Source organism: Lates calcarifer, linkage group LG20 (genome assembly GCF_001640805.2).
Source record: "Lates calcarifer isolate ASB-BC8 linkage group LG20, TLL_Latcal_v3, whole genome shotgun sequence".
NCBI classification, from domain to species: Eukaryota; Metazoa; Chordata; class Actinopteri; family Centropomidae; genus Lates; species Lates calcarifer.
In genome coordinates this window covers 6,605,767-6,632,333 of record NC_066852.1, presented here as the reverse complement: position 1 = coordinate 6,632,333, position 26,567 = coordinate 6,605,767, and the positions used below count along the sequence as shown (strand labels likewise).

Below are 26,567 nucleotides of genomic sequence, written 5' to 3'. Positions count from 1 at the left end.
CTGTACTGTCTGCACACATCATCACATCTTCACACTGGGCAAAAGCTGTTTCAAACATTCAAACTTCCATTTCAGATTCAGGAGTACTCCACTTATAAAGATGATTAAATAACTGTAATACTGGAATGACTGCAATCTCCTTAAAAACAACACAAAACATTATACCTTTCCCATGAGTCTTTGCTTCAATGATCTCACTGATGCGTCCCGGCCCCACTGCATTCTGGGCGGTGAGGGTGAACTTGTACCAGGTGCCACACTTGAGGTTCTCCAGCCGATAGGAGCGCTCACTGGGACTGATGGCAAAGTTACCCCACTGCTCACTGTTGTCCTCTGAGTACTGCAGAATGTAGCCTGGAGAGGAACACAGGTGGGGAGATGAATGTGGATCAAGATGGGAAGACAACAGAAGAAGAAACAAAACACTGAAGAAACACAGTGTGGTGAGTGTCTGACCTCTTATAGAGCTGCCTCCGTTGTCTCCTGGGATCCAGGAGAGGGTTATAGAGGTGGTGGTGGTCTTGGTCACTGTGAGACGAGGCTGATCAGGTGGAACTATAAGAGAGAAAACAGACAAAGCTCTCCAATAACGTTGATTGTGATTATTAGGACTAGTCTGTGGACAAAAACAACATTCACTGAATAATTCACTGGCATCTCATCATGTTGGTAGAGATGTGCCATTTGTCCACATGTTGTATGTCTTACCTTGAACCTGCAGGTTGAGGACGATCTTGTCAGACCCAAAGCTGTTACTGGCAACACAAGTGTAGTTCCCAGAATCCTCTGCTTTCACTGTGCGGATAACAAGGCTGCCGTTACCGTGGACACTACGCCGGCTGTCAATCACAACAGGTGCTGGGGTACCATTGCTGAAAAATCAATGTGTTTAGAGTTAGCTTCATATTTTCAGCGTCAATGATAAATTTGAAGAGACAACAAAAAAATGATTCAATGAATATTTCAACCACTGTCAGAAACTGTGTGCACACATATTTATTCTTTCAATACATGCTGTATCTGATGGGTACTCACATCTCCTTCAGCCACTTGATGGTTGGGGATGGATCACCCACTGCTTTACAAGGCAACACAATGTCCCTCATCCAGGGGGTGGTCACTGTCCTGTTGAAGGTCAGAATCCGAGCCGGAGCTACAGAAGTACACACATGCTTCATCAGCCCACACAGGAGATGCAGCAACACATAAATGTGTAGTTGTTTCTAATGATTTCTGACTGAGTTTTTCAGTTTTTCACATTTGCTGTCGCTCCCTCACTGAGTCAGGGCTATAGACTCTGGGGGCAGAGTGTGATGCTGTTTCTCTCTCCATCTGAGCAGCGGAGCAGAGAGGACATCCATCACCTACACCTCAGACAGGATGTGCATGTCCTGCTAGGAGCTGTGGGTCCTGACTCCAAACACCATGGGGCCTATCAGCATATGCAATCAGCTTATCAGCTCTCACCAAGCATGTTGATGCTGACAGGGCCAAACACTGGGTTATTTACACTCAGCCGATGCTACCCTGTCTGTCTTCTAATGAAAAGATGCTGGGAATGAGCTACTTTTTCAGCCATCCGCATGGGTGAAGTCAGTTGAGGTAAAGGGGTAAAACAGGGTAATCCCTATCAGGAGATCCTGTTAACATCTGAATTTACACTGTGCATTGGTGTCCTGGTAAAACCTTCATATGACTGTTAACCTTCACCTACCCTCAGCCATGGGTTTGACGGTGATGATTTCACTGGTGTTTCCACGGCCTGCAGCAGTGACGGCCACCACCCAGACATTGTACTGCCGGTTCCTGCTCAGGTTGGGGATGCGGTAGAAGAATATGTCTGGGGCTGCCTCAAACTCACTGCTCACCTGGGTGAGGGAAAACATTCAAGATCATCTGATTACACTTGTCCCTTTTAATTTTATCTTAATTTATATTTGGTGATGGTTGGTGTGCTGCTGTAACAAAGCAATTTCCTGTCATTATTATTATTATTATGTGCTGCTGCAGATCAACCTTTCACTTTCCATTTTCACTTAATTTTAAAGGTAAGTCTGGTGATATTATAGATTTTTATTGTTGTCAATAAATCTCATGAAAAGACCAAAAGCAACAATAAATGTACCTCAGTAACAAGTACCGTCTGTATATCCAAAGTCTAATATATATTATTCCTCTGTGCCATAACGATCAATTATTCAACTTTAATGTGCAACAGGAGGGTGTAATGTTTACAAAGTACCAGCTCCTGAGAGAAAAACCTGGCTCTTTAGCCTCTAAATGCTCTATTATGTTCACCAGCTAGTCTCTGACTCTGGTACCGGGAAGTTAGGGTACAGTATATATATCTAGATTTTTAACTGAATGTTTTTGGGGATGAAAATGATGCTATGAGAGCAGTTATAGTGAACAAAAGCAGTAAAGCTGTGGGCTAGAAAAGGAAAACAATGAGCTTAGAGACACATAAAGCCCTCGAAAGCTGAGGGAAACTGCAGAGTTGGGTTATTCTCTGTGGTTTGTCCTTGCAAGTTCCCCCTTTATCATTACACACGATCTATGAATCCATTAATATTACACATTAATTATAGCTGCTTTAAGTTGCTTTTTAACAAATGTTTGCTAAAACTACAGTGTCCAGTTTTAAGAAAATACTAACACACTGATCGTTTTGGTTCTTTCAAGAGATTTTTAGAACATAGAATAATGCATACTCCTGTCTGTAATGTTGGTTAGGCTACACTGTATTAAACGTGTTACCGTGGGGTGAGGGTTGGAGCAGAAAACAGTGTATTTCTTGATGATGCCGTTCACTTTGAGAGGAGGAAGCCAGGACACAAAGACCACTGAATTGGATGCAGCTGCTGCCTTCACACCTGCCGGAGGACCCGGAACTAAAACGAAAAGATGAACTAGTTGATATATTTTCTACATCAAGCTAATATTACTACTCAAAAGATTTCATGGTGCTTTTTACACTAATTATAAAGCAAGATAACATATGAACAAATGTCATGTTCTACACGACTGTCTGCTTCATGCAAGACTTCAATTAGAACTAGTTGCCTCATTTTTATCACAGGGGTTCATTCATTACTGTAAAATATTCTCAGTGTAACAAAACATGTCGTCATTCAATGGAAAGAGCAGACATTGTGTAATTCCTTGAATCGAACTTCAGCACAAGTCTGATATCTGTAAAACAGCTTGAGTGAGACACAAGTTCACACTGACAAGTGTAAGCTGACAGCTGCCCTTGGGCTTTTTATTTGGAGAGGTGACTTAATTTTCCTACCGTCCTCCTTGGTGCGAGTGTAAATCTGTTCGCTGCGAACGCCATCTCCAGCTCTGGTGAAGGCCAACACCTGGATGCTGTAGTTGGTGTACTTCTCTAGTCCATCCAGCTCCAGAGAGGGCTTCGAGGTGGTCACGTTCCTGATCTCTCCGAGCTCTGATGGACAGAAAACAGGAGAGGAGAGCAGAGGAGAGAGTGGAGGGATAAAGTAAAATTTTGTGAGGTCCAAACGTGTGACTCATATATCATATAGCAGATCACATACATAAACATACATGGCAGACCCTAGGGTGTTATAGCACAGCCTTGGATATAATGTCATATTCAATCACAAAGTTTAAACAACTCTGCATCCAAGGTCTGCTGCGGTGGCAGGCCTTGACTGGCTGCCTGCTTCCTCAAATGTTAGGGTTTGAATTATTGATGTCATCTATGTCACTGCTCTCTGTCCATATCCCTTCTTCATACCGCTTACTTCTCCCTCCTTCTTCTCTTTTCTCTTCTCTCCAGAGATGTATAAGACCAGCTGCATCTCTTTTTTTCAATTAAAACACCTGGAATACCATCACATTTTACCACACAGTAAATACATTTTACACATGGTGTGTATGTGTCTGTGTTTGCCTATTGTCTAGATATCAAGTTATATCAACCAGATACAAAAATAATGACACTTCTAGATCTGAAAGAATTAGATGATTAATTAATTAATCAATCAACAGATAATTATTTGATGATCATTGGAGTCATTTTCTATGCCAAAATGCGAAAATGTGATGCTTTGCAGCTTCTCAAATGTGGTTGGTCAAACAAAACAAGTAATTTGAATACATCACTTTTGACTCTGGGAAACTATCATTTGAATTATTATCATTATAACTATTATTATTCAAACTGGCAGAGCAGATTCATCAGTAATGAAAATGATTAGCTGCTGCCCTTAAGAACATAAAAAGTAAAATAAATGGTAGTTTATCTCTGGAATTTAGTGGCTTTACTTTTCAAATGATAATGCTGATTTGAAACAAAAACAGCAGTATTTATGGTTGTTTTATTAGTGTAATGTTAATATAATCCTGAACTCTTATGGACTCAGCACTAACAGTGTATGCAAATAAGTTGATTCTAACAACACCGGTATACTGATACAACTTGCAGCACAGTTTGTTAAAGTGGGCTTGTATCCCCCTCTGCTGGTCAGTGACATTGTACTATCTCTGCACTTGTTTGGATTGGAATGATATAGAACAGTGAACAGTTTCATTGGAAAAGATACACTGTGAATGTGAAGTGCTATATATATATATATATATATATATATACACATATATATATATATGTCTGCATACAATATAAGCCAAAGCATTTACTAGCATGTAAGTTCAAGTTGGAGCATTCACCCACTGAGCTACAGACTGTTACCATGCAAACTACTCCTGGCTGTCAAGTCGTGAGTGTTCATGCTCCATAGGCAGGCCAACATGATGTGACAGTGCAGGGGTCAAAGGTAATCGTGCTGTCACAACCAATCCTACTGACACAAACCCGGCATGTGACAATGGCATGGCATGCTGTCTCACTTCCACAGGACCACGCAGACTTTTGGCCAACAGTACTCAAATACCCAGAATCCACTTTGGTAACTATAATCTAGTTTGTACACTAGCATTGATAGCTGTCCTTATTAGGTTATTACTTTATTGTTGAAAGACTCAGCCAGGATGTCAGCAATGATGTAAGGGAATTTAAATATGAAGTGCTTCAGTCTGACCCTGGAGATACACCAAGGTAAGGTGCTCTATCTAGTCTGTTCTGTTTGGGAATCTTCAGTTGCTACTATTATTAATATGTTACTATTATATAAAACAATGACTTGATTGCTGGTCATAAACCCTTTAGGTAAAGTATTATATTACTTATTAATATTTTCTCTCTGTTTGGGTAATTTACATGATTCTGGTATTCCATTGTTACATTTATGTGATTTTTTTTTTTTTTTGATTTTTTGAATTTTGGACCATATAGATGATGTGTATTTGACAGTGTTGAATCTGATCAGTGCAGTCTGAGAGTAGACACTTTATCATGAATGAACTTTGTGACTTTTGACAAAAGGTCTCTGTTAGACTGAAATGTTGCTCTGTTGTCTGTTGTCTGTCTGCATTTACTGAACCCACTACAGTATGTGGATTTTTTATCTGAACATATATTTCTGGAACACTTGAATTCCTGCTAAAACTGTTTCTTTTTTTTTTTTTACATATTTTGATGACAGTTGTAGATCCCTGGGGACTGTGGCATTCATATCTGCTTATGTAAAAGGCTAATGTTAATGTGAACAAATTCATACACAGTGCATTTCTCTATTCTACAAAACATACACAGTTATGTATTTAAGTAATGTACAGGTTTAAGTGGGTACCTCCATCAGGCAGGTTGGCCCAGTAGATGACCCTGAAGCCCAGCAGGTTGCCATTCAGAGCGTCTTTGGGCGGGGTCAGCCAGGACAGAGAGATGACCTCTGGAGATGTTGCTGTGGCCTGGACATTCTCAGGAGGACGACTGGGCACTGAGGGAGAAAATCCAAGGGACAGACTATAAAAACAGCAGACTCATAGTGGACACTCTGGGACTGACAACATGTAGCAGCACCCTCTGATCTCCACTAGGTTGTGATATATCCTCACAAATCTCTCCGATATTAAACCATGGCATCTGCTCAGAGAAGAGCATGTTCACAGATGTGTTGTGTTGTAGAACACGTAGGGATAGAGAGAACATAAAATACATACATCATCACGTTTGCTGCAGTGAACACTTTAAGCATAATGTTTGGAAATTCATATTTATCTTTCATATTTTCCTCATTATTCTCATAGAGAGTATTTCCACTTTCAAAGCTTGAAAAAATATTCCACCTCTTCCTCCTATCTTACCATCCTCCAGCGTGGTAGCAGCCACCTCTGTGGATGAGGGCCCTGTCCCAGCGCTGTTGCTGGCTTGCACCACAACTCCATACTGAGTGAACTTCTTCAGGTTGTCCAGCACCAGGCTCTCTGCATTGTCCCCTGTGGTTTCCACACTGATCACACTAAACTGGTAGTTTCCACCTGAGCTGTACTCTCTGTAGCCCACCTGGTAGCCCCGGATGGCCCCATTCTGGAGGTGCTTCTTAGGTGCCTGAGAGAGGAATGACAGATTTTTTGAGACAGTGGGAATAAACATCCCTGTATTTTTTTAATTGGGTGCGAAAGTACAATATTCTATAAGACATGTGAAAAGACTCTTTGCAATCACTGCTGGTATTGACTTTATCACCTGACTAAATAATGCAAGAGATGCTATAAATAAGACCAATGTACCAATAAAATCTGTTCTAAAATCTGTTAAAATCTGTTTGGGCTCTCCTCTTGTCTTCCCAAGACCTTCAAAGCCCAGGGAGGCACCCCTCTTTTGTTTTTCACCTAGGCCCCTGACATGTTATCTTGAGTTATCCAATCACTTGTGGAGAATTCTATATACCTGAATACACCCAAAATGCATTAAGGATGTATTCAGGTCTGATTGGTCAATCTGGTGAAACACAGAAGTGTTCGGGGATGCATGGCATAACATAATGGATGTAGTGAAGTGTGAATACAAATCCAGACTTTGCTGAAGTACAGTAAATATGCGAAAAGCATTACAATCCTCCCAAACACAATTTCCTTTGTCACTGCCAATAACCCAGCAAAAGTACCAAAGCTGGCGACCGAAATGAGGCACCACATACAGCAGCCAACACAGTCCTCTCTATCTGCATGGCTAAGACAAAATATTTCTGTTAAACAGAAACACAGTTTCCTGTGTTAAAACAGAACGAGAGAGAGTAACATGTGAGTCTCATTTGAGAAGTATATTTGATACATTCAGATGCCACCTGTGAAATGAGTATTCCTCAAACAATTAATAACCCCGGAAGACAAGATCCAAGGTTTCAACAAGGCCGAAATTCCAGATAAGACTGATACTGTATACTGTCGTTACACACATGCACACATTCTCACACACATTCATAAAGTAAAACGACTTCACACCTGGGAGCTGACCAGTACAACTTCAGTCCTCTACAGTTTGCCACTGAGCAGCATCAGGTTAGAGGTCTAGTTCAGACTAACTGTAGAAGGATAGAGCAGTGCTGATTTACTTTGTAGCCACAATCTAAACCTCAGCCCTATCAACTGTGATTGTACTTATCTGGACACAGCTACATACTCAGTTCATGGAAACACACACACACTTTTAACCCACAGTTGGTTTAACTTACCCTCCAAGTGACTCGGATGCTCTGAGAGGAGAGGGCTTCCAGCTGCACGTCCTGAGGTGGTCCATCAGGAGCTGAGATCAGATCAGCAACATGTGTATCTTATAAAACTGTACACATCCAACAGCTGTCTCAAAGACTAAAAAATGAGTGAGTATGGATCTGGCTATTTTAACAAACATGATGGCTGTATTTATAGGTGACTGTTGAAGGTGAGGAGAAGTGCTCTGTGGGGGATGGGAGGGTGTCAGAGGGAGGAGATGAAGGCTTAGAGGGGGTCGACCTCACTCTATTGACTGTAGTGTGACATTTACTACTGAGGCTACTAATTGAAAAGTTCTGCTTTTAGTGCAGGGTCAGCGTGTGTTCAATAATGCAACAGAGCCAATGGGGCTGATGTCACCAGGCTGTTAATGAATTGGCCCTTTACCTCTATTTGCCTCTTGTCTTTCACTCACTGCCTGCACTCACATCTCTGTTGTCTCTTCTACTGTGTTTGTTACTCTGATTTATTGGGTCAAAACAAATTAAATGTTCTCTGATCATTGTAACTACAAATTATTTGTGAATATCTGTAACACCTGTGCATGATTTAGTTCTGTACAGAACAGACTATAAATGTAGAAAGAAAAACTCATTCTCCAACAGTTCATTCTCACCTGCTTCATCAGTGGTGATGGTGAGCTCGTTGCTGGCCTCACTCTTGCCGATCAGGTTCTTGGCAAACATGCGGATGTTGTAGGTGGAGGAGGGGTGCAGGTCGATGATGGTGGCCTGGTTGAGCTGAGGTGAGACATCTTTGGTCTTCTGAGCAGTATCCCAGGAGGCTGTGGAGGGGAGAGGGCAAGGTTTATTGGGGTTGCTTAAGTCAGGGGAGAGGTCAAATCCAGCTAAGTGCATTAGGACAGGCTATATTAAATTATAATGCTGAAGCACAGGGAATGCAGAGATAATTCATCAACCAAAACACATGATTTTCTATGGGCTTACACACAGATTTTAAACTGTACTATGCAAAAAAAAAAAAGTATTCAGTAAGGATAAACTACAGTCAAACAATCTAAAATGACAGACACATGTTTTCCTGTACCTGATTTGTTCTTGCTCTCAATATCAAAGCCTGTGATTGGACTGTTGCCATCAAAACCCATAGTCCAACGCAAGGCAATGGTCCTGTCCTTCACTTCTCTGATCTCCACCTCTGGGGGGTCTGGGGGCTCTTAAAGTCACAAAGTTGACAAGCATGTTGTTATTTCACTCACATTGCCATTATCAGTAGTTTGAGTAAAGGTTTCTAAGCTGTTTTCATTATACCTTGTACTGTGAGCTGTATGATTCCTCTGTCTTCACCGAAGGAGTTGATGGCGTGGCAGGAGAAGAAACCGGAGTCCTCCCTCACTGTGGGCATGATCTGATGGATGCACAGAGATAAGATGAGGTTGGCAGTGAACTGATGTAAAAAATAATATTCAGGTGGATGTCTTTTGGTCCACTAGTGATACTGATGTTAATTTTTTTTTTTACAATATTTGATATCTTTACATTTGGTGAGGTGTTGCCATAGCATGGTGGTCTTGGCAGTGTGGGAAAACCTCTTTAACATTGTTTAGAACAAGTGGTTCACAGGCTTTTTGGCTTGTGATTCCTCGAATGTAGCAATGTATATTTGTGACCCTCAAACAATGTGAGCACTTCCCATGAAGAATGATTTTTCCTTCACAGACTTTTTCAGATTGGGAACCACTGATTAGACCATTATAGAACTCAAAGGAGATTTCTTGTGTGTGCTATGGCTTCATATACATGTAATAAATGTCAGCAATACAATATATGGCCCCAACTCAAATTTTACACCGCTGGTTTGTGCAGCTTCCTACCTGCAGGGTGGAGATGACTTCATCGCCCACCTCCTTGACAGAAACCACATAGCGACTGGTCTCGGGGTTGATGATGCGTTCCTCCTTCTCCCATCGCACCATGATGGGCTTCTCACCGTGTGCTGTGCAGCTCATCTTCTTCTCTTCACCCTGCGTGGCCAATGTGGTGTTGGGGTAAGACGTGATCATGGCTGGGACTGGTGTGAAGATAAGGTGGAGAGAGAGAGAAGATGATATCTTATTAGATTTATTTCACAGATGAACCATACAGATGTGTTGTTCACAGAAACAGCACTAACAAAGGACCAAGAGAATGATGTCTGATGAAGATAGGGTTCAATATTAGATTCTTATTCTTATATGAATAGAGAGTCAACATATAAATAAACCAATCTGAAACAATTCAAGACATTATTAAAATTCAACTCATTATGAAATGTTATGTCATTATTGTGGTTTTCATAATGACAGTTTCATTGGATTTCAATCATTTAAGTTTTTATTTCAAAAGTCTGTTTTTATTCAATAACAACTTTCAGCCAATCACATGTCCTTGGCCTCTTTTAGCAGGCTCAACTACTGTAACCCTCCTGTTAGCCAGAGCAACAACAATGATTAAGTAATTCTTACACAACTAACTACAGTCTGTTGCTGTAAATAAACATAACACAGTAACTAACCTCTAGACAGTGTTATCAGCAGCTGGCTAACACTTGGCACGTTTAATTCTACAGACATTACTCAGAGAAAGACACACAACTCTGTGTAAAGCATAAACACAAGTCTTTCTCTTTTGGCTGTTGTTCCCAATAGCAGCTATCCAGTTGTTGAGAGGCCATATGAAAGGTTAGAGGTAGAGACTAATGACAACAAACAAAAAAAAAAGTCTGGCATTTTGATATAACACCAATAAAACCCTGTTTATATGATTTTTTTGTTTCATGATGTCATATATATTTAATCAGTATTTAACACTTTAGTAGTACTGTACTATTGTTAAAGTTATGTCTCCCTTTGGTGAATGATCAAATAGCAATGACTGTGGCATTTAATTGTGTGATGTGCACTAAGTTTCCTTCTGAGTAGAGGCTATTTATTGAACTATAATCAAAAAATCTGTCTTATTTTTCACTTCTAAAACTTAAATGTAAACATTTTGACATTTTTACAGCAGTGGAAAGGGAAAAAAATGTGCTTACTTTAGGCACAAAAAATATTGTGAGCAACTGTGACTGAGTGCACTGCTTCTCTTTAATGCTGTGTTGAAGGCAAAAAGCAGCCATGCCGTATGTCTTGTATATCTTGTATGTGAGGATCCTAAGAGGTACAGTGATGCACTAACAACACTCTGAAGACACCACACTAAACACACACTAACTATGTACATGCCTCATTACACCCACAGCAGAGTGTATAACAACCCTCTGTTCCCAGATGCTCACACACACTCAGACCCACACACACACACCCACGCACAAGCTCGCGCATGCACACAAACGTGTGTGCGCTCGCTCTCGTTTTCTGTCTTCTGCACACACACACAGACACACAAAGCGTGACTCCAGTGATGTGATGGGAAGTGTCAGGCAAGAGGTTGCAAACATTTAAGCCTCATCTCTTATTCACTCTGCAGCCATTTGGGGCTCGGCTGTGGAAAAGAACGCTGATTTATTTTGCATGACAAGTATGAATTTTTTGTGAGACACATTTGGATAAGTGAGGGGAAAAAAATAACTGCTCAGGCTTTATGTAAACGTTATCGTTTTAGAGCACAGCTACTTTCATTTTGCCGTGTAAGTGGCTCGGAGGTGGTACAGGGTGATGTTGTTGACACTCACACTGGCGGAGTGGGATACAGTGCTAGGTGACAAAAAGCGAGGATGCTGAAAAGATCGAGACAGCTCCACCCGTTAGGTGTGTAGAGCATGTCTGTACTGTAAACATTAAAGGCATTTCAATATCCAGGATCTGGAGGGGAAACACAGGAAAGCTACTATTAGTCATAGTTCCCATGTCATTTATATATTACAGCTCAACAGATAGTGTGTATTGATATGCTGATACAGTGGTTAGATGTACAGAAATGACACATTTCAGAAGTGCTGCACTGCTGCAATAATCACACAAATTAATTACTTTGAATATTGTTGGTGATTTGGTTCTTAAGAGGAAAATATTTGCTCAAAGAAAATAAAATAAATGTTTGCTATGTGTGTCATCTCAAAGGAGCAGAAATGTTAACTACCTGGAATCAACCAATCATCATAGGCTTAGTGTGTGTGTGTGTGTGTGTGTGTGTGTGTGTCTGTGTCTGGGTGCATAAGTGAGGTGGGGGATAGAGGAGGTTCTTTTGATCTCACAGCCAATCAGAACAGTGGATCTTCCTATCTGCTGGACAGCTCTTTAGATGAGGGAACTACAGAAAAAAAAAATCTACCTTCATTTATTGATTGAAAAACAACACAACGATTTGATGTTGATAGACTCAAGATGAGAAAATGAATAAAAAAAACAGTTGACATTTGAGCACTACACTGTAAGATGCAAAAAGCATAAACTATGTATATTTTTAAATTCCTCCCCTGACTAAAGAGAAAGCAGTGATAACAATAAATGAATACATGCCAATAACAAAGCTTTATTTCATGTTTTTGAGGCCAGATTGATGCATATAAAAGATAAATTGGAGCTACACAAACAGTCACAGCCAACACTTTCAGAAACTGTCTGAAATTGTTCTGATAAAACAGACCTTCCAATGTGCGAATCAGTTGCTGAGGATGCTACACAGAAAATCTTTCTGCTTATTATTTTATGCATCAAGCTATCAAACTACTGAAGTCACTTTTATTTCAATGACAGCAGTTCTGTCATTAATATGTTGCAAACAGTAAAGTAAATTTATTTTTACAACATGACGCAATATAAAATGAATGTCTACAAGGCAGAGACACAAAAGCAAACAAATACTCAACAATGGGAGTGTCTATGAAACATGAGGCCAGCTCAGAGATGAGGCGCATGTAATTTGTATGTGTGTGTCCAAGTTTGTTTGCAAATGCATCAGCTTGTGTATATGTATATGCATGTGTGTACATGTGTTTGTGTGTGTGTGTTAGTGTGTGCAAGCAGCCCAGCTGAGCCAGCCCTGAGGCGCACTTTGTGGCCCTGTAATTGTTGTGTTGATGTATTTCTTTAATATTGAGTGGAATTATGAGAACAAAACAATAGGGAGGAGTAAAGAGAGAGAGAAAGGGAGAAAGAGAGTGAAGAAAACAAGGGTAAGAAAGAGAGGCAAGATGGAGGAAAAGGGGAGTCTGCTGATATTTAATTCAGCCTTACACACACATCAAAACATGAGATAACACACACAGCACACACAAAGGGTTTAATCCTAAACCTTGGTTTGCATTGAGTCATTTTGTGGTTTTTCAGTTCGATCTCACTGTTTTATTAATACCTTGCTGTATGCACATGTTAATATTCGTAAAGACTGAAGAAGAAGTAAATAGATGACTAAACAGATCTCACTGTCCTTCACATACATACGCAGACACAAGAAAAACACTCATGCACCACTTCTCTCAAAGAACCAATAAGGTGTGATGTGTTTATGAGGAAGAGGGGATGATGATGATAGACAACAGTGTGGATGTCAGTGAGTTGCAGTCCCAAACATGTCTATTTTTCATCCTAAGATTATCCCTAGAAATGTGGTCCTGTATCTGTAGCTTACATTAGTATAAAAAGAAAACAAAAGAAGGCATTAACTCTGCAGCTTTTGGAAAATCAAACAATAATAATCAGAGTGCATGGTGTATGTTTTCTGCACAGCACAATGTGTCTTTTATGAGGAGGTGAGGAGAGCCCTGTTCCTCCACAGCAACCCAGAGGGCAGTGATGATACGTTTAAGCCTGCAGGGGATTGTGGGGGATAGGCTGGCTGCTGATAGGCTACTCCCATGAGACAAAAGCCCCCCCACTCCTTCTCCCAGGCTCCCTTTCACCTGGCCAGGTTACCATGCCAACCAGCATCGGACAGTCTCTCCTCTCCTCTCCCCACCTCGCCTCCCTCCCTCCTCCCTCCCCTCCTTCCTCTCTCTCTCCAGTCTCTACTCTTAGAAAAAGGACCATTTCTAGTAGCCAGGAATAGAACATGGACCTGCCATTGATTTTCACAGGAGTATGATGATGATTACACAATCACGCCCTGAATGTCGCAATGCAGGGCCAAAAACAAAAAAAAAGACAAAAAAAGAAAATGTTTCTAATGTCTCTAACTGGTAGTGTTAGTGATGCGGAAAACAGAATTAGCAAAATGGAGGAGTCAGGAGAATAATAATAACACATAATTATAGCAGAATGGCCACTTCAGTGTGAGGCTATTCATCTGCGATCAAAGAAAGAACACTGCGAGATCAACGAAGAGGTTCAATATGATGTGGCAGGTGATGAAAAAGGCTTGCATTTACTTCAGCATCATTTGAGAGATTAATAGATGAACTGCTATTAGCAAGACTCTGGAAGTTGCATCTTTTGCAGAAATAAAATTATTACATTATTCAATCTACAAAAAATTTAAGCTACTGCTTTTAGGATATCCTAGATTCGAATTGTTGGTGACATTTCTAGTTTGTCTAGCGGGCACAATTTTGGGCACATTTTTATTAAATGTTGAAAATCTGTAACAACAAAAAGAAAACTTTTCTAGTGTCCTATCTTCCCCTCTCCAGATTAGCTGGCTTCATCAGTATCACCCTTGTTGAGAGCACAGGGATGCGAGTCTACATTGCACCCCACACTGTGTCACTGGCTGCCTGGCAAGCCAGTGAAAGCCATAGGGCGCCCCTGCTCAATGGGGCCACGAGGGCCAGACAAGAGGAGACGAGCTGAGATGTGTATAGCTCCCTGCCCTGGAGGCACACTGTAAGTGGGCGCTGGGGAAGAGACGGCCTGGATGGGTGGAGGCGGGGGGCTGGCGTGGGGGGTTCGGAGCACTGTGGCGATGGCACAAAGATGACTGGTTCACTGGCTGCCTGCAATGTACTGAAATAATTCCCTTAGCTGCACAATTGGCTTGGACATGGAGCATGATACCAAATGAATGCCTGCAGACTGGGTGGTGCAGAGGTGGGGGGGTGGGGTTGGAGGATTGCAGATGAGTAAATAAGATAAAAGAAACAGAGATCAGAGGAAGAGGGGACTTCCTTATGGTCGTCTGCTCAGTGACCACAAGACCATTTACTACTTCTCTTCAGTGAAGCCTCATTATGTGCTCTGCCCCATCACTGTGTCTGCTGACATTATGATGTCTAATAGGCTTGATTGGCCTTAATTGGCCCTGATAAACATTGAGTGGCTGTTGACTGACTCTGATAGCATCCACTGTGGATTGGTAATGAATTGACTGAATTGCATCTGTTTTGGAGGTAGGGATGCTTGACTGGAAATTGCATAAAAATCATTTGTTTAAGCTGCCACCTGCTGCCAGCAGCGCAGACGACACAAAAACTACTAATACTCCCATAAAGCAGCTTATGAAAGAAAAGTAAACATAACACAAGTGCATCTATGCACACATGCAGTCACGTACAACTTAATTCTGGTGCAGTGGGTGTGAGCATTTTCTAGTGGCTGGCTGTTATTGCAGTGGCGGTGTTCATACAGGATGATACATGGTGTATTATGACGAGACATTAGCCTATGCACAGACACTCATAACAATGGAAGTGCCAAGCTAGGACATCACAATAGCTGCAATTCATTTCCCAGGGAGTCCACCACAATAGCCTGGCAGAGTGGGATCTATCTAAACCACTGCATTAGCAGCCTGGCCCATTAGTCTTTTGTAATGGCTGCACCGTGCTGCACTATATCTGTGCCTTTACATTATGTCTTTGCATTAACATGTGCAGTCCTTTGTGTGCAAATATACATCCTTGCGTGTGCTTACAAACTTGTTTGCTCACCTGTATCTCATATATGACCTGAGAGTTTCTCTTTGAATCTATTGATTTATGTTTACTGATACATCAAGCTTCACTTGGACAGCCAATAATACACAGCGAAGATCATGCTATCCATCACGTGAGTACTTGAGCATGCGTCAGCTTGTGTGCCCCCTAATTGGCTCCTAAGCCTCTTAAGTAGCTGCCACTGCTCAAGTGGTGTAGGCTGGCCTGGATAAACAACATAAAAACAGCACAGAGTGTACGGAACATCACAGTGTCCGACATTACCGAGCATTACAGCCTCAGACATTACGGTGGACTGCACAGGCTCAACACTATACCTATTAAGCACATGGAGGGGCTTTAAGGGTTAATGAGCTCGTTGTCTGCACACTGTCACACACAAACACACAGGGGAGGTAGGATGAGGTGTGGCTCTCCCCTGGTGCCCAGATTGGGGTTACTACAGAGAAGAGACACAAATCAGGACAGCACAACTACAGCACACTTCAGGAGCAGAGCATGCGCCTGAGGGACTGCTGACACACACACACACACACACACACACATACACATACACACAAAGGCACACAAAGCCTGAAACACATAATCAATAATTTTGTCAAAATTACAGTGCAGATGCAGCTGCCTCCACTAAATGACTACACCTAAAGAAGAGTAGAGAGTTTTTCATACAGTAAAATACTGCATGCTCTAATGTCAGTACATGAGAGTGTCATTTCTATATTTATAGTTGATTTGTAATAGTCTGCATCTTAAATTTGAGTGTCAAAATTATGACAAAAATGAGGTTATTTGAGGTTCATTGTAAAAAATTCTTTACGGTGTCTCTCAAAAATGTTCAAATATTTTCATTGTCAATAAATCTTCCTATCTGATTATTAATCAAACTGTTTAGTTGATAAAATGTCCAAGGTGACAACTTCAGATCACACACTAGTCCAAAATCCAACTTTCCATTGATATACAATATAAAACAGCAGTAAATTCTCAGAATGAAAACGCTGCAACCAGAGAGGGTTTTAGAATTTCTGTTTAAAAATGACTTACATACTTATCAATAATGAAAATAGCTGCTAAATAATTTTGTGTCAAATAAGTAATTGATTACACACAGTTTTAGCTCCAGTAATAATAATACTGTAATCTAAAGTTTGGGTTTAAATTAGGTAATAAGGTTAGATAAGAAAGCTAATGTAACAAATAAAAAATAATAAGAAGTTTGCTGTAGTTTTTGTGTAGTCACCAGGTTTTGGTGACTTGTAGCCTAAGTTATGGGCTAATTTATGTGCAAAAATGTGCATTTTGCCAGAGAGCATCATATCATAAATACTGTCTCTGAATGTTCAGTTGGCTGTAATATTGTCCATTTGTTGCAGTGCTCCCATCCTGCCATATGTTAATTTTAGGAGAAATCTCATATTCTGATTGGTCTGCAGACCATACATGACATATATTGTTCTAGTTAAAAACACAGATTAATAGCAACTGTTAAAACATGGAATACATATTACCAGAACACCAGAGCATTACAAAAATACTTCAAAGGCATATTTTTTTAAAGATTTTTAATTGTGAATCACACTTGACTGGCACAAGGGACTATACTGAGAGTTGGCGAGTCTGTGTCTGTGCGCATGTATGTTTGTCTGTGAGGAAGCGTGATAGGCTGGAGTCAGACAGGAGGGCTCATGGAGAACTGCTGGTCTATTTGGCTGTTGCTGGCAGACACTCAGCAGGGAGTACTCTGCTCTGGCTTGATAAGAGCCACAAGGGCAAAAGCCTCATCTAGCAGTGACTGATCAAAATGAGCACCCAGCCACAGTAGACTGGCTGAAGATCACACACACACACACACACACACACACACACACACACGGAAATCCACAATCATGTGCATAAGCTGAAACTCACAGAACTGTATCTTTGTGGAATTCAGAAATGCATTATTTGTGACACAGTTGTTTGTGCTATAGAGGAAGTATGTAGACTGCCAAATCCCTGCTTTTAGCATCTCTCTTTCTGAGAAGCTGCGCTGAGTTGAATCATGTATTAGACTCTCATGGTTTATTAAGTGCTCTTTCAAACTGAAGAGGGCAGTATTCCTTGAAATATTACTACATAATCATTGAAATGTCTAATAATTGCATAAAGTTAAAGGTCTCAACAAAAGAAACGGCTTCATCTCTGTCATCACATATGTAATAATCATGTTTGTCCAGGACATGTTTCAATAATACTACCTTAAAAATAATTTGTTGGTGATGATCTGTGATCAGTTAAAAGCTGCATGTATACATGGTAATGTGAGCATGATGGGTGTTAGCTCCAACCTTTGATGTCAACATATATGTTTTACATTTGAAGAGTGGGATATACATGTACATACAATATAATGTATCCCTTGGCTGTATCTCTTGCAAACATAAAAGCAAGATAATCCCTCACCTAAAATAGAGAACGAGCAGTATAGGAAAGGAAGGACTAAAGGAGGCGGAGGAGGGGAACAGACATGGATAACCCATTCCTCTTTCAACCCCCTTTTCCTCCATCCCTCAGCCCTCTTTTCCACATGGCATCTCCTGCCTGCATGTAGAATTCAGGGCTTAATGGAGGGGAGCTAAGTCCTTGGCCACACAGCGGATAAATGCTGTACTTTTTCCAAGAGATGTGGTGGCGATGGCTCTGTGCGTTGCTTTCGTGGGATTCAGTCAGGCAGACAGCACAGAGCGAGCACCATGACGGCATCTTGCTGGTGGCCTGACTGTCACAGACGATGCCAATTACAGTTCAGTTCCTTTAACCTTTGTGCTTTAGTGTTAATGCTTTAATTTAACGTTACCAGCAGCACTGAGCATGACCTCCCTGGGCACACAAAAGAAGAGTGGACTAGATAACGTCAGGTGTAACTGTGTAATTGTCATTTTTGTGGAAAATTGACAATAAAAGAATACACTACATGCGTAATGCTTAATAAAGAGGAAATCTAAAGCAGACATCATCCTCAGTGGCACTTTGTAACACTGAGATGCACGTTTTAAATTTAGCTTCTTATGTTTAGAAAAGTGTTGTTTCTCCCATGAGACTTACTTTTGACATTGAGATACATGGACTTGCTGACATCAGCTCCGACATCATTGCTGACTCTACACAGGTAGAAACCACTGTCTTCTTCCAGCACATGCTTAATGAGCAGAGAGCCATTGACCAGCACCTCAATCCGAAAGCCTGAGTTGAGGGCGATGGGTTTGAATTGAGGGACCCCGGCGCCTGTCACAGAACAGAGAGTGAGTGTTTATACAGTCTTAGACGAATATACACACACTGGCTTGTTAATGTTGTCCTCCATGCTCTCAGAAATGTTTAGAGCCGAGTTTAGAGCTCATCACTGAAATTCAAACCCTACTACAATATTACTGGTATAAAAAGGCTGGTGTTTCAATTGTCTATGACCTTAACAGAGATACCGCCCACCTGAAACAAATGGTCTTAAATTTACATGGGAAAAAGACATTGTGAGGGGTTACTGAAGAAAAACAATGGATTGACACTCTGTCATGATGGTATACCTCTAGAATCTAAATGCAATTTACAGCAATGGTAAGATCCTCAATCCTCAATCAATGTTACTAGATTCCAAGCAGAACTGTAGGGTTTAAACTAAGAGATAACAATTTATATATAGATGTACAGGGAAAATGAAATTGTTGATGATGAAGAACACAGCCTTGTGCTTTTTGTGTATTATACCTGAGGCTTTAGAGGTGAGTGGCTACAACAACCTGTGGTGTCACTGGCAATGCTACCAGGATGGAGAATCATTGTAAAACAATGGAAATCAGCTACAACTTTAAAATCTGAGCCCTCCAGAGAGGTCCAGTCCCTGTACAAATGAGTCATGTTCAGACTCTGAGGATGCAAAGACCTGTTTCTGCAAACATGGTCAAAAACCATATTTACTGTACTAAATTTACTAAACTTAAATTCTACCAGTACAAAGTATTATAATGTTCAGCTTTGGGTAACTGACTGAAATGTGTTAAATACAATTTACTTATTATCACTTATTATTATATATTATTGTTTATTATTAAGATCACAGTTATAAGTGGTGCTGTGCTGGTGCTGTATTGACTTTCTATTTTTGTCCAACCCATTTACATACACAAGGGGGGCAGAATATTAGGGATACCTCTCAAAATAAACATCACCACCACCAACTATGACCTTAGTGATAAACCATCTAAATAAATTAACACTTCTATGACTATAAAAAAAACCTCAACATTACAGACATCATAAAAGTCAACTTTATGGCAGAACAGTTGTGCTAGGTTGCATTAAACTGTACAGATGTACCTTGTTTGAATTTCACTTCATTTCACTCTTTCTTTGCTGCGTGAATCCCAGATCTTCTCACATCCACCGAAAGTAATGAGATACCTTGACTTAAGTAGCTGCTAGCTAAACTTGAACGTTTTACCTTTTCTCTCCTTAATGCTGAAATGTGAAATGCATAAATTGTACAATTGAAAACACATCAACTTGGTCAGCGTATGGGCCTCAGTTATGTCATATATATATATGATATGATATATATATCATAAATACTTAAATAAGTTATCATAAAGACTAAGTAATGCCATAACTAACAAGAATCAAAGCAATGGGATGGTATTCAAGAAACACTCCCACTGTGTCCAGCCAGAATGGGATAATGTAGAATAAAACAGAATAAAAGGCTCTTTCTTGAAACACTGCTGTTTCTCATCTCACACAGCTTGTTTGGACTTGAAGTGGGTGTTTTTATGCATTCAACCTCAAGGCTGTGGACATTTGTTGTGTTGGCATTCACAAAAAAGTCATCTACCGCAGAGAATAAGTTTGCCGTAGGACAAAAAATCTTAACATACAATTCAGCATGATTGTCAAATAGAAAAGAAGGGCAAGTTATTCAGTGAAAAGCCTCTGAAAACCTGTGAAACGTTCAACACTTTCACTAAACCTAGGAGGAACGGTTGTACATGTAGGAGGCTCACATGTAACGTGTGTGCATGTGGAGTACATGCACATGGTGTATATTCATGTATGTGTCATGCTGTATGTTTACCTTTAGAGTACTCCCACTGGATGGTAGGAACAGGATATCCTTCTGCTGAGCAGTTTAGTATCACCGCCTTTCCATAGATGCCATCCTGATCCTTTGGTTGCACGACAAATTTGGGAGGAACTGCAAAACAAGTATTTAGACTTAAAACAGTAGATTCAAAGGTGATATTATTATATTCAGGGTAAAAATAAAAGAACAATATTCTCTTAATGACAATAACCAGGTCAACAATTTCGAGTCATTTATAAATCTGATGCTGACAATCACCAATATATCATCTGTTATCAGTATTTGCACCATTTCCTCTGTAAAGCCTGTACATTTGGTGGCAAATGACACAAGACACAAGGATCTCTGCTTGTATCTTCTGCTTCTTCCCATCCCCACCTCTATCATTTGTCCCCCCTCACCTCGGACGATGAGCTGGCTCTGGTGCTCCACAGCGGCAGCCTGGTTGCGCGCGATGCAGGTGTAGTTGCCGTTGTGCATCAGCGTGAGATTGGAGATGCGCAGGGAGCTGGTGAAGTCTATGTTGTCTATGGTGACGCCCAGGCTGGCTGGGATTGGCCGACCGTCCTTCTGCCAGGTGATGAAGACGGGCTGGTCGCCAGACATGACCACACAGGGGATGAAGACTCGTTGGCCAATGGAAAACCGAGGGAACTCAAATGGGTGGATGGTAGGTGGGACTGTGGAGGAGACATGCAAATAATTTTTTTAGGAGTTGGACCTCAGGCCTGTGGGTTATATGCCTATAATTTAGGTTTAATTTCAGCAAATGTTGCTCAAAATTAGGCACTGTTCATGTGCATATAAACAGACAACAGGTTTATGACCTCAGCCTCAGAAGTAGTACTTCATAAAGCAATCCCTTAGCAACTCATTAGTCATATTTCTCTCTTTATCACCTTCTTCTCCACATCAGAACATTATGCTGTGATTTGGTGGGAATGAGAGAAATATTTTATTACTTCTCCCCATCTAGAGCAGCTGAATTTCCTCTCAAACAACATGCATATAACATTCTCTCTCACTCTCTTTTGCTCTCTGGGGACACTGTAGCCATCGTGAGAACCAGATGCTTTGGAAAATTAATGATTTAAAATAACATTGGAATAAGCAGCACTTCAGCGCTTATTTAATTCACAACAAAATAGGGATAATAGGCTCCTGGGGATTCCCTCTCAGCAGCGGTGGAATGCTAAGCAGCTGAGAGGCAAATTAGCCGAGGCGGAATGGCGGCATAGCTTTGTCTACGCTGTGTGATTTCCCCCTCGCACACTCGTTAGCACGTCAAGACCCGCCAGAGAGAGAGAGGGAGAAAGAGAAAGGTGTGTGCGTGTGTGTGTGGGGGGAGTTTGCCCATCCGACTTTTCAAATTATGCAGCGTCATTGAAGAAAGAGAGCCATCTGAGGTTATCATCATCTGGCTCAGCTCAGTGCCACTGCATATTCAGATGAGCTCCAGATAAACTGGCCGGGATGATGGAGATGCTGCTTTGCTATCAGTGATGTGAGTGCCTTTTTTGGGGTGGGTTTGGGTTGTGATATACAAATATCCCCTTGCATATCTGTGTTTTCAGCAACAAGGAAAGGTAGATACTGAGGTGATGTTTTAATGCATATTTTAAATGTGATGTACAGCATGCATGCCGAATGGAAAGACATCCCAGGGTCAGCATGCAGACTGATAAAGTGACTCTGTCTTAGTATCCACAGACTGAGAATATAATGATGGACTTTACTGAATATACTCAACAAATACTGGGCTATAATATACTGTGTCATATCTCATCTCAAATAAATGGCCTAAGCTGCTTACTTGACACCCGAGATTGTTAATAATCATGATGGAGTATCTGAGATTACACACAGATGCACCATCTACATCTGCTTTTTTCTGAATGTAAGGCCTGGGCTTATCATCCAGGGCTGAGTCAGTTACTGTAACTGATGACAGATCAGACTGAGGATCATACCTTTAACAGTGACGTAGACACTCTGGTGTGTGGAGAGCTGAGGTTGCACCAGCACATTACATGTATATTCTCCTTCATCCACATCCTTCTGCACGTCAAACAGCTTCAGGGTGCCGTTGTTCTCGAAGGCCCGCTGCCGGTGGTTGTACGGCAGTAAATTGGAGTCCTTGTACCACTTGATGGAGTAGTATGGGTAGCCAATGACACGGCAGTGGATGTACATGTCCCGCCCAGCGATGGCAGTGAGGTTTTTCATTGGTCTGATGCTGGCAGGCCCTTGAAGGACACATTGGAGAGACAACTCTCTTAAAATGATTTTGAGGCAAGGGGGTGGTATAAAAGATAGCTGTGCTGTGTTGTGTGTGTTTTTAAGACACCACAAAGTTTACATGCCTTGATTCATTCTGATAGTCACAAACAGAAACATTATCAAGATTTATTTAGGAGTTTCAGATTGCCTGATTAAGTATCTTTGTAGTCACTTAAAGAAAAGTAGGCAACTCAAAACAGGAAATCAGATTCAGAATTATTTCCAGTGGACCCCTCTGTCCTGCTTTCCTTCATATAAATGTACTTTTTGCCTTGACAGAACCAGGGACTCATGTACTCTCCTACACTAGTGAATATTACCTTTTGCTCCCACCTCTTCTGTGCAGGCTATGATTGCCTCTGACAAGCATTAGAGTGGAATGTTCCCTTTCTCCACTCATGAAGCTATTATCAAAACCATTACTCATGTTGCTGGCTTTCGCTCACACTTGTGAAAAACCAACAGAATAACCAATAGGCTTCCATAGCTCAGTGTCTATCAGGGAAATGGACTATTAGGCTTCTCTTTAAAGCATTGCAGAAGACAGTTTAACTAGGCTCTGTAGTGTACTTTGAGCACAAGCATATCCTGGGTTGCTACTCTCTTTAGCACGATTAAGGAGCCAACGATGTGAGAAACAGTCATTACACTTTCTCCGCAATGGCACCTGTGGAGATTTATCTTCATTGCTTGGCTGCATTCGGCATCCATAGACCCTCGCTTAAGGGCAAGAGAATCGCCCTATTTAGCCTCACAACATGCAAGAATGAACACAATCAAATTAAACCAATCAGTGCACAGAAGGCACCCCTCCCTCTGCAATAGAGCAATACTAATGGCCATGCACCATGCACAGAAAGCTTGAGCGCCCCAGTATTACTGCTACAGCAGACAACAGCAATCCAACCAACCATGCCCCTGTAGAGAGCAGATAGCACTACAGTCATACACTGGAGCTAACAGTAAGTCACCCTAATGATGTCCCAATATAAAGCTATCAGCAGGTGTTGGGTAGGAAGCGGGGCATTAGAAAAGTTAATGCTGACACCAGTGACTAATGGAAGGAGGAGCCACTACAGGAGGCTGTAGAAATAACCGTCCTATACTGAGCAAGAAGAAACAGAACAAAGCTACGCCATCAGATTTCTAAATGTGAGAGAGACACTAGCACCATATCTGATGACTACAAATTCAAATGTCTTGACAAACTTAGTCAGGCATTCTGTCAACATCTGCACATCCATGAGTTTTGACATAACCAGTTAAAAATGTATCAAAGCAGAATAAATCAAGACATGTTGATGTGTATATGTGATGGTGTGTTGGAAGAGTTGATCTGACAAGCACCTCTTACGTTTATTCGCGCCTGGTAGGAAACTGTCCCGGCCGAGTTGTTGCAGATGCAGCGGTACACCCCTCCGTCGGGCACCTGGGTCTGGCTGATGTTGAGGTGGCTGACCACGTGACCTTCAGCGTTGGTGTAGTGGGAGATGCGGTGGCGGCTGTCCCGTACCACGGGCTCATCGTCCAGGGTCCATGTTACCCGTGGCTCTGGCGTGCCCTTCACCGTACACGACAGCGACACAAACTCGTTGATGTTGTAGACCTTCTCGCTGAATGAAGCCAGAATCTTGGGGGTGCCATCTGGACAGTGGAAGGAGATTTACATTGCAATGAACATTCTATTATTCTTCACTAATTGCTCTCATTGTTAGCAGTTACTAAAGCATATTTTTTAAAAATAAAAATCCTTTTGAAATCCAGATTGATTTGCCTTTTCACTGCAATACATGCTTGTCTGTGATATAAAAAGCAGAATCAAGGCATAAAGCAGATTAATACAGCTCCTTTCTCTGGCTCCACAACATTATTGATTATCAATATTTTCCTTATATTTGTGTGGTCATGGGAGGCAGACACTGCAGCAGCTGTAGCTCATGTAACAGTATGCAAGCCTCTTTCAGACAATCTAATAAAAATGGGCTGGGCTTCAGCTGTACTGCAGCACTCAATACTACATGCACAGCCTTGATATAAGCATGAACATACAGACAGCAGTTTGCATGCAATGTGCACACAAAACAAAAGACAGAATACATGCTAATTTGGTTATTTATCCATATACAGATACTTTTTTTATTCCACCACCCACATGTCCCCTCTTAGAACATTGTGAATTCTGACCTTCCAGTATGACTTGAACGAAGTCCTGGGCTGACATCTTGCCATGTCTGGCAAAACACTGATAGGCTCCTCCATCGCTCTTGGCCATACCAGCCATGACCAAGTTCTCCCTGTTCTGGCCTGTCATGCGGACGCTGTTACTGGGATAGATGAGCTCTCCGTTGCGGTACCAGGACAACTGGTACTCCTCGGAGCCAGTTACGCTGCAGGACAGTGATACCTGGCTTCCCACGCTGCCCTTCACCTTCCGCGGACTCACCACGACCTTCAGGGGCTCTGTCGGGTAAGAAGTTCAGAGGCTGCTTTTAACAGAAGATTGGAATATTTTGTCTTATGTGATCAGAAATCAGAAACAGCATCTAAAGCTTCCCTACTTTCCCCTGTTTTAAGGCATCACACCACAGATATAAATCAACCCTGATGACTCACCAACAGCCCACAGGCACTGACCTTTCACCTGCAGCCTGCCAACGACCTCAGCATTGCCATAGCCATTCCACACCTCACACACATATGTCCCCGTGTCACTGGGCTGGGATCTCTCTATCAGCAGGCCTGTCACACTCTGTCTGAAGCGTGTGTCGGGCTCCAGCGGCCGGTTGTCCTTTAGCCAGCGGTATTTGGGTGCAGGATGACCGGAGGCCTTGCAGGGCAGCTCCACTCGATGTGACGCCATCACCTCACGACGCTCAAAGCTGTCCAGGATGTGGGGTGCTGAGTTGGTGGGGTCTGAAGGGAGAGGAGTAATGCATAGTTTATAGAGGAGTTGTAAATTTTTGTTGTCTGATCACTCCTGACCAAGTTCTGATGCATCTTATGTAACACAAAGAGTTTAAACTGGGATGAGTGTGTAGAATGTTTTCATATCCTCTTTCCAGCTAGAGGCTACTAAAGCTAGAGGCTGTCTTATATTTCATGGTTTTCATGGCAGATGACAGAGTAAAGGGACACACTCTTGCCATATTGTTGTTCATATTGAGTTTCGATGTGATTCATGGTCAGGTTTGGTAACCCCAGAAAAGTTTAGAAATTGTTATTTTGATCAAAATCTTTAAATTTACTAGGTCAGTTATCCCACAAAAATACCTGGCATAAACACAACATCACTCATCCTTGACTTTAAAGGACAATACAGAAACTTAGCAGAAATTTATGTTGTTAATTAAACTGTAGCACCTGAGATATCTTGACTTTTTGTATTGAGAATGGTTCAAGCCCTACAAACACTAGATCTTCCATGATGCAGCCGAATAGCATCTTTTGCTAAAACCCTCCCTGCCTTTTAAATTCCTAACTTTCAAAGGCCAAGTTCAGAGCCATAAAAGAAAGTATACAACTGTTTTCACAGGCCGAGAATTACTGGGCTTCATTTGTGAAAACGGTGGAGTGTCCCTTTAAATGGTTTAAGGTAAAGGAGGGCATTTTCTGTGCTGGCACAGTTCTGATGACCTTTATCACATGTCATCGTCTCTTTAATTCATGTGTTTTTCCTGTCACTCTCTATTCTATTCACATTATCTAGATCTTTAAAAAAAAAAAA

At 41.4% G+C, this 26,567-nt stretch overlaps 1 protein-coding gene across 3 annotated transcripts in view; it reads right to left on the bottom strand.

Moving 5' to 3' along the window:
• The window catches only part of dscama (Down syndrome cell adhesion molecule a), an 88,442-nt gene that overhangs the window by 6,625 nt on the left and 55,250 nt on the right, over positions 1-26,567 (bottom strand). For all 3 annotated transcript variants that reach the window (XM_018692398.2, XM_018692400.2, XM_018692399.2), the window contains exons 5-25: positions 25,478-25,756; positions 25,028-25,303; positions 24,191-24,487; positions 22,534-22,809; positions 20,965-21,243; positions 20,555-20,674; positions 18,535-18,714; positions 9,473-9,669; positions 8,910-9,006; positions 8,686-8,814; positions 8,255-8,422; positions 7,599-7,669; positions 6,229-6,472; positions 5,715-5,861; positions 3,293-3,448; positions 2,758-2,891; positions 1,715-1,868; positions 1,036-1,153; positions 709-872; positions 457-555; positions 166-354 (exon numbers count right to left, since the gene is read on the bottom strand). In XM_018692398.2, coding sequence (XP_018547914.1) covers positions 166-354; positions 457-555; positions 709-872; positions 1,036-1,153; positions 1,715-1,868; positions 2,758-2,891; positions 3,293-3,448; positions 5,715-5,861; positions 6,229-6,472; positions 7,599-7,669; positions 8,255-8,422; positions 8,686-8,814; positions 8,910-9,006; positions 9,473-9,669; positions 18,535-18,714; positions 20,555-20,674; positions 20,965-21,243; positions 22,534-22,809; positions 24,191-24,487; positions 25,028-25,303; positions 25,478-25,756 — 3,774 coding nt within the window. The remainder of the gene's footprint in view (positions 1-165; positions 355-456; positions 556-708; positions 873-1,035; positions 1,154-1,714; positions 1,869-2,757; positions 2,892-3,292; positions 3,449-5,714; positions 5,862-6,228; positions 6,473-7,598; positions 7,670-8,254; positions 8,423-8,685; positions 8,815-8,909; positions 9,007-9,472; positions 9,670-18,534; positions 18,715-20,554; positions 20,675-20,964; positions 21,244-22,533; positions 22,810-24,190; positions 24,488-25,027; positions 25,304-25,477; positions 25,757-26,567) is intronic.